Here is a 13,150-nt window from a genome sequence, read left to right on the forward strand (position 1 = left end):
CAATGAAATTTTTATATGCCTTTATTTTACATAAGCAATATTAATATTACTGCTTATATGTTTCCATTCCATTCATATTCTAGTTCTAAAATGAGCTTGATTTCAAGCCTAGAACATTCTGTTGAGGCTCTATGTCATTGTTTAGTGATAGAAAATCTATCTTAGGTAGTCCCTTCAGATGTTCTTCACAATGTATCTTTAATTGTTTTCCTTGTGCATGTATCATATGGCAAACCACACTCTGGCCATAAAAATATTATTTTTTTCTGTCTTTAAAATAAAAATGTAATTAAAATAGCCAGTACTCTGATATTTTAGAAGAGAGAACATCAAGAAAGAAAAGAACAAAATGTAAAATATACTTTCATTTATATAATGCATTACTGGACTCAGACGCAGCCTTTCAGTTCCTATTCCGTCTGTGTGCTAGTCGGTCCGTTTGGTAATACGGCAATACTAGATCCAGACACATTTTTAAAGTAACAACAAAAATGTATTTTCTTAATCATGACTTTAATTATTTACTCAGAACACTCCAATCCCCACAAAATTTAAACTACAGTATACTGCATTTATCTGTCTTCTCTGATGAGGCCAGAACTTAGAATGCCATATGGAATATTTGACTTCCAGAATGTTAATATTTACAGTGACATTCCTGTCCCAGGATTCCATTTTTTTCTCAGTGACTGCTTAGAAGGACATGGAACATTAAAGGACCTGATCAGTGGTTAGGAGTGGTGTTTCATCAGACTGCACTGTTGCAAACAATAGACCTAGAATAGGAAATTTAAGCCAATTGTTAATCGCTGTGTTAATTGTCTTGAGGTATCTATGACCAGGAATCTTCATCACCTCTCTGCTATATTTAAAACACATCATCTTGTAATCAGCTAATCACTAACTTAACTCTGAAATGTAAAGCCTGTATTAGCCTTTATTGGTTCAAAGTTGCTCTAAACCCAGTAAAAAAATGTGTGTTTTTAAAATTTAACTGAATCATTAAGGAGTTAAACATAAACATTGTTTTCTAAAAACATTTCCATTCAGTGTTTCTACCTTTCTTTATATATGTCAATTAAGCCATCTACAATACAGCAAAGGTACAAAAACAGGTACGTTCTGCTGATTATAAAATACTTTTCTACTCCTAAAAGCTTTTTGTCAAGTGTAAAGCAAATACAAGGTAGTGTTGTTGTAGTATTATATTTTTATCTCTGTTAAGATAGATAGTTACTTGGGGGGAGGTGCTTTCTATTGCCCTGTAGCCTCCTCTCATCTTTAACAAGGTAAACCCTCTCTGAATTCTTTCTGAAACATATAGCCTTTTTATTGTAAAAATTCTTTCATTCACTTAATGATCCTTGAAAGTGGTCAGAGAGGCTATAGCCTCTTCTTTTTTTCTAATGTTCCTCCTTCCATAATGTCAAATGCTGCTGCTAATTAGTTAGTCTCTTGTCTTTTTAAAATCCAAGTTACATTCTTTATAGGAACAGAGGCTCTTAAATCATTTGTCCCCTACAAAAGCATGGTAATATGCCCTAGCATCCAAAAGCTAATAAAGATGTAAAAAATCTGGTATATGTATCTGGAGCAACTGTATTGTATAGATTTCTTCTTTTCTCAATTATTTCATGCAAAATATAATGTATAGTAATACAACAGGTTGATTATGTTAATTAATGTATTTTTATGTCTATAGAACCTACAAGGATAGAACTTACTCCTAAAAGAACAGAATTGACCGTGGGAGAAAGCATTGTCCTTAATTGCAAAGCAATTCACGATGCTAGTTTGGATGTCACTTTCTACTGGACTCTGAAAGGACAGCCTATTGATTTCGAGGAAGAGGGTGGACATTTTGAAAGCATCAGGGCCGTAAGTGAATACACTTTTATTCTTTTAGTAATGATAACTTTAGAAATTTTGAATCAAATGTAAGACCTTGCTTAGCTATGAAATGCTAAGAAAAAAAGGGACAAACATCAACTTGATAAAAACACTTTCTTCCATTATTTTATGTTATGTCAAACTGAAAGTAATATGTAATTATTTTAAAAACCCCAGTAAAAAATTGAGAATACCTCATTATGTAAATCTGGTTTCTTTGCCACTTTTGTTTAATATTTACACAATACTTCTCAAAAATTATGTTGCTACATAAAGTGGCAATTGCATTATTTAAAGCATCGTTAACAGTAATTATGATAAAATAAATAAATAAAATGCCTGCCTGTCCTTCTCCTCAAGAACAGTAATTTTTGGAGTTTCTTTAATTTCTTACAAGCTATAGAGATTAAACATGCAACTCGTAGTCATAAATGCACATTAGCCTTAAGTCAGTATTCAAAGATATACTCATTTCTTTACTGCCATTTTTTTCTTAATATCTTCTTGTATATTGTGTACCTACATGACAATCAATCAACCAAATGGAGTGGGAAATCTCTTGAACCAAATCCTACAGAACCATCACAGTGCTTTAACTCTAGAGAAGTGAAAAGACGCCCCTTCCCCCCATGGACTTGTTTAAAATGTAATAGAGTAACATAATGAGAGAAGGAGGAGAAAGACAGATGGAACTGGGGTGGCAGAAAAAGAGCGACTTTGGCTGGAATCTTCCTTCTATATTGGCTAAAGAGATGGAGCCAAATACAATTTTTGCCTACAAATTGGATTTAAAATGCTGTCGCATACTTATTAGTATCAGTTGATCCATCCTGAAACACTTTGAGAAGCATTGGAAAACCATAGCTTTAGTGAGCCCAAGTATTTAAACTCATTGTCAATTGGATTTTATTTTAAAGGTTATGGGATACAAGGATAAAAAAAAAAAGCCCTAAATCCAAAGTCAGGAATTCTTTGGATCAAATCCCTGCTTAATCTCTAATCAGCTGCGTAACATAAAGCCAGTCACATGATTTGTCTGGGCATTAATTTCTGGAGAAATAAAGTGAAAAAGTTACACCAGATAATTTCTAAGATAGCTTCTCACCTTAGAATTTGGTAAATGTATATTAGTAGAAAAGTAAAGATGAGCTCTCTTTGTTACATTTTCCAATGTAACAAAAATTAGCCCACTTTCTTCAAAACTATTCCTTTCTTCCTGGTTTACTTTCCAATTAATAGGAGAGAGTATATAAATAAGAAACAATTGCCAACTACATTGTTCACCATCTCATTAAATGAGCTAATTTTAATTGTTAATATCCAAGTTATATGTAAAGTATTTAGATTGTGTTAAACACATTTTGCTCTGCTTTATGGTTTTCCTTCTTCCTTTACCTTGGGTGGATAATTCCTTCCTACAATATTTTTCCTACACATTTTATAACATGGACGATATAAAACAGACCAAGAAAATTTAATTTTAAAATATCACATTTTGATTTAAAAATCCCGTAAGAAAAATATCTTCTTAGGATTGTCTGCAAACATCCCTTTTGAGTGATCACATATCTAAAGAAAAAATACATCTAAAAATAAATAGCCCCCCTTCTTATAAGTAATCCCCCTCTTTATTTTACAATACCAATATAAAAATTAATGTACCTGGTGAAGTTACATGAATTGTTTTTGTCTCTTAGACATAGATATATTCAGGTTGATTTCATTCATTTGTATCAATAAATACCTTTTTTTTCCCATAAAGTTGGCAGTTAAGAACATCTGCTGTATTCTTCTTTGCATATATGCTTTCCTTGCCCCAGAGAGTGCAGAATGGACTCCTTATTCCATGCAAACCCATGTAATTACAACCCACTTTGAAATTAGGCTCTGGATTAGAGACAGTAACAATAAACTCGGAGATAGATGGAAGAAGAAAGCAAATTATGGTACTGAGAAGGGAGAAAAACATTTAACTTTAAGGTATAAAGCCAAAATATACTTTTAGTATGCATATGTACTTTAAAATATATGGAAGCTTCAAAACTATGGCATGTATAAGAAATTATCTATCAATCAATCACCTAAAACTATGGCATGTATAAGAAATTATCTATCACCTTTCTCTCAGTTACTTCAAACACTGAGTCTTGGCTGGCTTCAAGGACACACACCAGAGAAAAGACCATTGTATGACAATAAAAGGGCAAATAATGGAAAGAACAACATTCTATTTCCCTTCTGCCCTTCTCGTGTAAAGTATGTCTGGAAAATAATGCTTTAGGAGAAAACATATAAAAATGTTATAAAGAAGGGAGATTTGGGAGGCCTTCTGGGCTTGTGGATATCTTCTTTTTGTGAGACCAAGGATAGACTCTGGGAGTCAGAGGGACAGGATGGGGCTGAGAAGAGAGCCAAGTAGGGTGACTCGAGGCCTGCTCTGAGTTTCCAAGAAGAGTCATTGAAGAATCTTGAAGGATCTCCTAAGGTGCCTAACTTACCCCAGCAGAGTAAAAAAATGAAAATGGGATTCAGGGACTTAAGCAGGAATAGAGTGTGCCTATGATTGGAGCACTGTCTAGGCTAACTGTCCTGGGACAGAACCCTGCCAGTGGGTGAGTGAATGAGGATGAATCAGAAGAAAAACACATTACCACTGCATGAGGTAACTTAAACTAACTAAACCTCTTGGGTGGGAAAAAGAGATAACAATATTTAGTATTTTGTAGATGCCAAAATATGACTTAATGATGTTCCCTATTTTTCAACTAGTTGTACTGGTATCTTTTATACACAGACATTAGTTTGCATATAAATCTCTAGTCAATTATTTTATGTAGCCTTCATATACAATCTATATACAATGTACATTGTATACATCTATATACATACACATCTATATACAATGCACATTGTTATGTTTTAAAATAGATGATGATTGCTTTGAACTGCATTTCAACAGAGTGCATAAACATATGATCACATCAGGCTAAAAAATAATAGTATTGCTTTAAATTAAAAATTATGTTTAAATTAAAACATTCATAATGAAAATGCTTCTACTATTTATGTTGCCCTCTTAGGCCATGTTTTACAAACTCATCAATTTGACTAATTTGGAGTGAATCCATTATTGGAAGTCACTGTTGAAAGGGGAGAAGCAATCAATTAGTACATAAACATTTGATCCAATTCATCCAAATCCTTTTTTTGGCGAATTTTATGAATAAACTGAATGTGATAAGCTAGTGAGGATATTCTTAAGATTTTAAATCTTTTTAGTTCTACAAGCTAAGTGCTGTTGAGGGATGGGGATCCAAAATAAAAGGCATAGCTCTTCACACCTAAGAGAGCACCATTTAAGGGTAGAAATTGCAGTATGGGCTATGATCTGCTATAATAGAGCTACACCAAAGAACTATGTGCATACAGCTGTTAGAAGGGGTTGGTATTTGAAATGGACCTAGCTGGGAAGGATTTCACCAGGTGCCTAGGAGAAACTGCATTTCAGACAGAGCGAGCAGGTTGGGCAAACACAGAAGGGCAGAAGAGCTTAGTGCGTGTTTTGGGAACAGTGAGGAACCGGTGAGGGTGTATAGTAGACAATAAGTCAATATTTGTTGAATAAGTTTAAAGGAAAGCAGCAGAGGCCTCAAAGGCACTGATTTTTGAGCTATAAAATTTGATTTGTATTTTGAGTACAGCAGGGATTCACATGATTCAGATTTGTTTTTAGGAAGATAATTCTGACAGCTGTGTGGAGCAGGGATTGACTAGTTTGTGGATTTTACATTCAGTGTAGACCTGTTAAGTAAAGGTTATTATAAGGAGATAATCATCGTAAGTGTTGACCTTAAATAACCAACCTGTAGCCAAATAAAAACATTTACTATGGTGTCCTGACATGAGAATTTATGTTGGTCAGAGTTCTAGAAGAACCTCTGATTCCTCTCAGGATATCTGAATAGCATCTGAGCTATTGAGCATTGCCATGTGGCCCCAGAGCCACAGTCTTAATGGAGGACTGTGGTGAGCCACTGTTTTCCAGTGACTTGAAATCCTCTAATTATTCATATAGGATATAAGAAAGTTTCTATCCTTATAATGCATAAAGAAGTGTTACACTGAATATCATGGTGGCATTCAATTTGCTGCTTTTTTAACACAGAAAAATATCTCATGCATTTGTCATCAGAATGGTCCACTAGAGAAGAATTGCCCTTTTCATTGTGAACTTGATAAATTGCAACCAAATAGGCAACTGAGCCAAAGTGCTATATAGCTGTATGGTCCTTCACATTTGCCCAATTCTCTGGTTATAACAATACATGTAGGAAGGCAGAATGGGAATTTTGAGCCCATTTTTTAATGAGGAAACTGGAGAATAAGACTTTTCCAGGCCACATAAATTGGGGTAATAAGATGCAATATCATGTGATTTTTAAACTACACGTTTGTTCACTCTCCTTTACAAACCCTCTCCATATTCATTGACCATGTATTATGTGTTCAACTTTTGTCTATAAACTGTGGGAAATAGAAATAAAAGGAAGATTTGATTCCAGTCTTCAGTAAACATAATGAAAGACATTAAGCAATTCAAGAAAAATATGACCATAAAAACAATTACTAACTTTCAAAATCACAGCCAAATTTTGTTGAAGACTAGAAAGAGATTAATGAGATATTTTGTCATCGTGGAGAAAAGCAAAATAAATAATTGAACACCTATGTGCCAAGCACTGAGCTAAGATAGATAGATGGATACTGTATGTATGTCTGTCTAGACACACACACACACACACATGCACACACACACATGCACACACACACAATAGCTCACTGATTCCTCTTAACAGCCACATGAAGTAATGTTATTTGGGGAAAACATGCTACCTGACCTAGACCTCAGGGAGTAGCATTAGAATAGTCAAAGAAGAAAAAGGAAGGCAATCTAAGGTGAGAAAAGATATTGTATCTTAGGGTTGTGCTGGATCTTAGAGATTATTTAGTTTGGCCTAGGCTGGTACCAGAAGTCTCTTTCAGTATCTCACTAGTGTATGTCCTAACCCTTTCAGTGATGAGGACTGACTCCTCTAAAGTTCATTTCATTACCAATCACTTCTGAATGTCAGAAGGTTGGAAAGTAGGAGTAATCATGATCACTTGTATGCCAGGCATGAGACTCATAAGGAAACATGTCTGATTCATATGCAGAATTTTTGTGTAGTATTAGGTGAATAGAAAGACAGAATATAAACCCTTTAGTGCCTTGAGAATTTTATATTAGCTGAAAAGCTCTAGCCTAAATTAATTTTCTTATTACAGACACTTCTACTCCTATTGTATCTTCTTCAGAATTAGCTATTTCCTAAGGAGTAAAAGTCTCCAAATAGAACATAGTAAGTGCTCAATTGGCAACATTCTGTTTCCTGATTGATAAATATTAATTGTGTAAAAATCAATGGATTGCTTGGGTATACTGCCAGTTTACTAAGGCACAAGGCTGTAAGGGTTTCACAAGCAAATGCTTCATCCTCTTCTTCATCAACTTGGCATGGGAAGTCCTGGAGCCATTTCACCACTAAACAGGAAGTGCATGAAAGGGCGGAAGATCTAACAAAGGCTCACAGTCTCTTAGACTCGTTATGTTTGCTAGTAACATTCACACTTTCATGTAATATGGTCCCATGGACTCTGAGCGCTACCCTTTCCCTATCTCACTAAGGGCCCATCCTTTCTCATCAGTTCAGATCCTACCTCTTGGTTCTTTGTCCTGCTCTGAACGTTGGCAACCTAGTAATCCGCCCATTTTCTATTCCAACCTCCTGACTGCCACATATTTGCTGTATTACTGTTCCCTCCCAATCTTTCACCTAACTTAAAAAAAAAGTGTAATTTTAATAGGACAGAAACATACAGTAACCATTAACCAAAACTTGGGGACACTCACTAAGAAAGTTTACCTTCAAAGCTTTTAGAATATTCAGACTATCCCAGAAAAGTGCACCATATTCATTCTCCCTGACTTGTATGTGCTAAAAAATGTGCCTCCATTCACTATCTTCTCAAAGTAGAAACCATTCCGAAAGCAAATAAGAATGTCCATCTTTTTTCGGTATGTATATATGTTTCATATAGTTTATGAATGTGACCAATATATGCCATTTAATTATGTGACTCTATAATATTTTGGTTATTGATAAACTGCAGGGATCCTAAAAGCAAGAGCTAATAAGTAATTTTATTTTTCATCACTTTGTACTAAGAATGTCCATAAAATAGCCATTCAGCCAGCCAATGCTGGTTCAATAAAAACAAAACCTGATATAAAGCGTTTTCTCTGCTTAGCCAAATGCTACATTATTTCGGAGGTTTTAATATAATTAAATACTGCATAAAATTCTGTTAAAATCTGTTTTCATAACAGAATACTTTGTTTCCTTGCTTTTTTACTTTTTACACAAAATGGAATATCACGTTAGCACAGTTTGGAATTGAATGAAAGATGACTGCCTTAATGACATCTAAGAGTCTGTTATTGGGAGACCCTTCCTGACTTCCTGTGGGTCACAGGGCAGTCAGGATTGGAAAGTAGTGCTGTGTTGATTACCCATCTCCATTTTACTCTAATTAGCAGATTTTCACACAGAACAAAATGTGAAGTGTGCCTCTTCACCTTCTGTAGATTGTCAAAATTAGTAAAATCAGGTAATGTCTTCAAGTTGTCACATATAAAAAGACAGGCTTAGCCATCCAATTCATAGGCTGCACTTTGTTCATCTAAATATAATCTACCAAAACAAACTTCCTATATTATGGTAGGTATACAGAGCATTTTTATTAATTTGGAAGTTCCATTTTTGATAGCTGTTTTATCTTTATGACAGGTTTCATAACATTATATGTGCTATGAATAGTTACTAGTATCCTTGCAAATTTTTATTTTGGTGTAGAACTGCAGGTCTTTGTTATTATTGTCAGAGAGAGAATATAAAGCTCTCTGATACAGAAAGGCAATTTTTGTTGGGGGCATGCTGGGAAATATTAGATCAATACCTTGGATTCTGTAATCTCTGAGGGGATAAGAGTACCATAATTCCCAGAGCCAGCTAGGATATTTTAGGTTATTGGATAGAAAAAAATTGAAGAATGAGAAATAGAAGACACTCCTTACTCCTTAGAATTTGCTCTCCTAGGTTTTAAATTTCAAAAGTTAAATATGCTTCTAGCTCAGTAACTCCAGAAATTTAAAAAATGCTTGTATGTATCTAGGACTGTATATGTTTTCTCTTTTTGAGGTTTCGTTTTTTCCAGTGTTGTTTTTCCATTTCATACCTATATAAACTCAGACTAATTTTTAATAATCCTATATTCTCACTGAGTTGATTGTTTTTAATCCAACAAAAACATGAATTTATCTGGAATGAAGTGCCTGTTATTGGGAAATGTGATCACTGGTGGGCCACAGTGGGTTGTTGCATTCACTGTTGTTAACTTTGACAATAAAGTCAATCCGATTTATTTCAGTGATGTTTACTAAACCAAATTCTCACCTAACTCCAGGTTACTTCTGACAATGACTTACTTAGACATAACGGTCTTTCTGATATACATAACAAACTTCTCATGCAAATTTCTATTGATTATCCTGTAATTGTACATTGAAGAGCAATCGATGGCTCCTGGCTTTAAAACCATTTTCCCTTTCCAATCTGACAGAAACTTTAGAAGGCAAAAAAAAAAAGTCTTAATTATATATATGCTATTAAAAGTTTAGAATGAGTGAATAACCAAATAAATGAATAATATCAAATCCATTCTTTATAACATTATCACTTTCCACTTATATCAAATGTTCAAGTTACTGAAATGAGTACCTAAATTACCTTTGGTGCCTAATAACCATCTTTTCTCAGTATTCAACTTTACACATAATCGGTACTTTCTTTTATTTATATCTTAAGGGACTGCTGTTCACATCTTGATAATTTTTCAGTATATCTCTACCTCCCTCTTGTTTTCCTTTACTTCTCTTTCACTATTCATATTACTTGTGAGCCTATTCCAGTGAATTGAAATAGGAAGGATAATTAATGTGTCAACTTTAACTGAAGATACCATTAGCCAGTGTAGTAGACGCTGTGGTGTGTTGCCCAGGTTCTCCCTTCAAGACTGAGCCACTCCTTCCCCAAGCTATGGAGAACATTGGTGGCTGACAGCTCTCAGCAGTGTTCCACTCTGGGAATTGCCTTCAATCAAAGAGAGTTATCTGGCTCAAGCTGTGCTCCACCCCAATCTCATGCTCAATGCATAGAGATGATTAGCGTATAGGGGTGATTATAAAGACCAGACCCCTTGCTTCAGCTCCAGAATTACAGCTCTCAGCTATTGAATGCCTAATAGATACCTGGCAATATGCTAGACTTTTCAAATTTTATTTCATTTACTTCCCTCAAATACGCTATGGTATAGAAATTGTGTTATTGTTGTTGTCATTGTTGTTTGACAAAACAAGAAAAAGAAATTTAGAAAGATAAACAACTTTCCCAAACTTAAACAACTGTTGTATACAAGAGTTATCCAAACTAGGACTGAGCTCCAATACATTATCATTTATTTACCAGATCTAGGGCATATCTAGAACTATTTAGCAAGAGTACATTTTTAATTTCCTACTTAGTAAATTTAGTATTATCTTGTGAAAAATGTAATTATCCTTCATCCATTTTAGAATTTGTGAGTCAATTATTTCCATTGCTGGTAATATTTTCTTTCTTTTTTTTTTTTTTTTGAGACGGAGTCTCGCTCTGTTGCCCAGGCTGGAGTGCAGTGGCGCGATCTGGGCTCACTGCAAGCTCCTCCTCCCGGGTTCACGCTATTCTCCTGCCTCAGCCTCTCCGAGTAGCTGGGACTACAGGCGCCCACCACACCCGGTTAATTTTTTTGTATTTTTAGTAGAGACGGGGTTTCACCGTGGTCTCGATCTCCTGACCTCGTGATCCACCCGCCTCGGCCTCCCAAAGTGCTGGGATTACAAGCGTGAGCCACCGCGCCCAGCCAACATTTTCATGTATTCTTCTAAAATTACTCATTTGTATGAATTTCATACTATGATTATGTGGTTACATTTATGCTATATGAGATCCGACTTTCAAATATTTATACATTTCACTATCGTGGGCAATCTCCTGCCCCTTTGCCAAAAAACATATTTCTATTAAATATATATATATATATATATATATATATTTATATTAAAAGCAGCCGTGTAAGTCAGATTATTAAAACCTTAATTGTTTTATAGGTTTGAAACAGTCTCATTGTCTGAGTAAGACCTAAGCTAAAACATTTAAATAGAATTTTACATTTTTAACAGCCCTTTTTACCCTTCTTCCCTCATAGGTATTATTTCATTGGATTCCAGTAACTACACTGTTAGTCAGCCAAGTTATATACAAATGAGAACACTGAGCCCCAGGAAGAAAGACAAGTAAAAGTCCTCCCTAACGAAGGCCTGAGCAACACAGGCCCATTTATGAAACAGCCCCCATCATCACTTGGGCTTCCTTGAACTTAAAACTTCATTGCCATGAACGATGTTCCAAATCTGATTTGCTGTTGTAAAGCACAGAGAGAACTAAAACTAGCTGTAACTCTTCATCGTGTCTTTTAACACTGAGATGATAAAAAAGATGGTGTTATTCTCTGAAGTCTTACCTCTTTAGCTGGGTAACTACATCTGTTATTACTATACTTACTTGCTCACTATTAAAACATTAAAATCATATGTTCAGTAAGATAAAATCATCAAATTGTTTAAAATTCTCCCATAAAAGTTACTGAGAATTAATTATTTGAAAAACATCTTAAAATATCCTACTACACTTGCCTCTTCAGATGTTCTGTGGGTGTGTTTTCCCATTAATTAAAGCTCATTCTTCTGGCTGCTGTAATTGTTTCATTTTATGGTATGTGAACCCATTTTTATCAACATCCCTTTTTAGGCTTTGAAGCTTCTCTCAAAATGGATATGAGACGCAGTATGTTACATTGCTTTAACAACTGAAGTGGATGCAAAGAATGTAGAGTACAAGGGTCTCAATCATTCTTCTGAAGACAATAACTGGTATCCACATTTTGGACATTAAAATCATATCTGTTCTTAATAAGTATGTATTTACAGCATTGTTTTATGCACAGTTTTGGCCACCAAAATCCAGTTTTCAAGTCAGGTAGCTGGAAGTGTCTCAGATTCTTTTCTTTACCCCCATATAGCCATCAAATTTTCAAACATTACTAATTCCATTTTGAATCTGTTGATTCCTTTTCTCCATTCCTGGAGTCAAAGTCCTATTCCCATCACTTATTTCTAGTGCTGTCATCTCACCACCTTTTACACTATAATCACAATCATTACCATGTTTCTAACAAGCCGATTTTATCATACTACCACTCCCCATCCCATCCAATTACGTAAATGTGCATGTACACACACATTCACACACACACACACACACACACACACTCTCCCCCTATCTTGGATCTAACTCCAGCCTACATATCAAACTTCATCTTCCAACATTTTTCTCTTATTATTTTACAGCAAAGCATAATAATTCTCTGAAAATATGTTCTCACATGCTGACCCACTGCCAAGAGTACTCTTCCCTGACTTGTCAGCTGTGCAAACTGCAGCATTTGCCTCCAGGCAACTTGAAGTCCTTTCCCAGTGCTTCCGTTATACCTTATAGATCCTGCCACCAGGATCTGTGCTGCTTTAAACATTTGCTCAATTTTTTTCCTCTTCTAGTCTTTATGTTTCTGAAAGTTAGGAACATACTTATTTGCTGGACTTAACACAGTACCTGGTGCACATTAAAGACCAAATAAATATTTGTAGTTATTAAAGGAATCATTAGACATACGAGTATGTGAACTAAAAACTAGCCATTTACAGTAGGTCACCAAGAAGCAAACATTGACATATATATATATATAATGAGATATATATATCTCATTATAGACAGATATATCTCTCTGTATATAGATATCTATATCTCTCACTGATCTATATGGAGAGATGATATATAGATATCTATAGATCTATAGATATAGATCTATAAATATAGATAAATACGAAAAGAGAGAGAAGAGAGGCTCTCACTCTGTCGCCCATGCTAAAGCATAGTGGTACAATCTCAGCTCACTACCACCCCCACCTCCCAGACTCAAGCCATCCTCCCACCTCAGCCTCCAGTTA

The 13,150-nt window shown here is 35.0% G+C and overlaps 1 protein-coding gene across 1 annotated transcript in view; it reads left to right on the forward strand.

Annotated features, from left to right (window-relative positions):
• CNTN5 (contactin 5) overlaps nucleotides 1–13,150 on the forward strand; it is a 1,372,716-nt gene that overhangs the window by 1,204,677 nt on the left and 154,889 nt on the right. The window contains exon 15 of the mRNA XM_055272872.2: nucleotides 1,703–1,878. Within this exon, the coding sequence (XP_055128847.1) occupies nucleotides 1,703–1,878 (176 nt within the window). The remainder of the gene's footprint in view (nucleotides 1–1,702; nucleotides 1,879–13,150) is intronic.

This window comes from Symphalangus syndactylus, chromosome 3, assembly GCF_028878055.3.
Source record: "Symphalangus syndactylus isolate Jambi chromosome 3, NHGRI_mSymSyn1-v2.1_pri, whole genome shotgun sequence".
NCBI lineage: Eukaryota > Metazoa > Chordata > Mammalia > Primates > Hylobatidae > Symphalangus > Symphalangus syndactylus.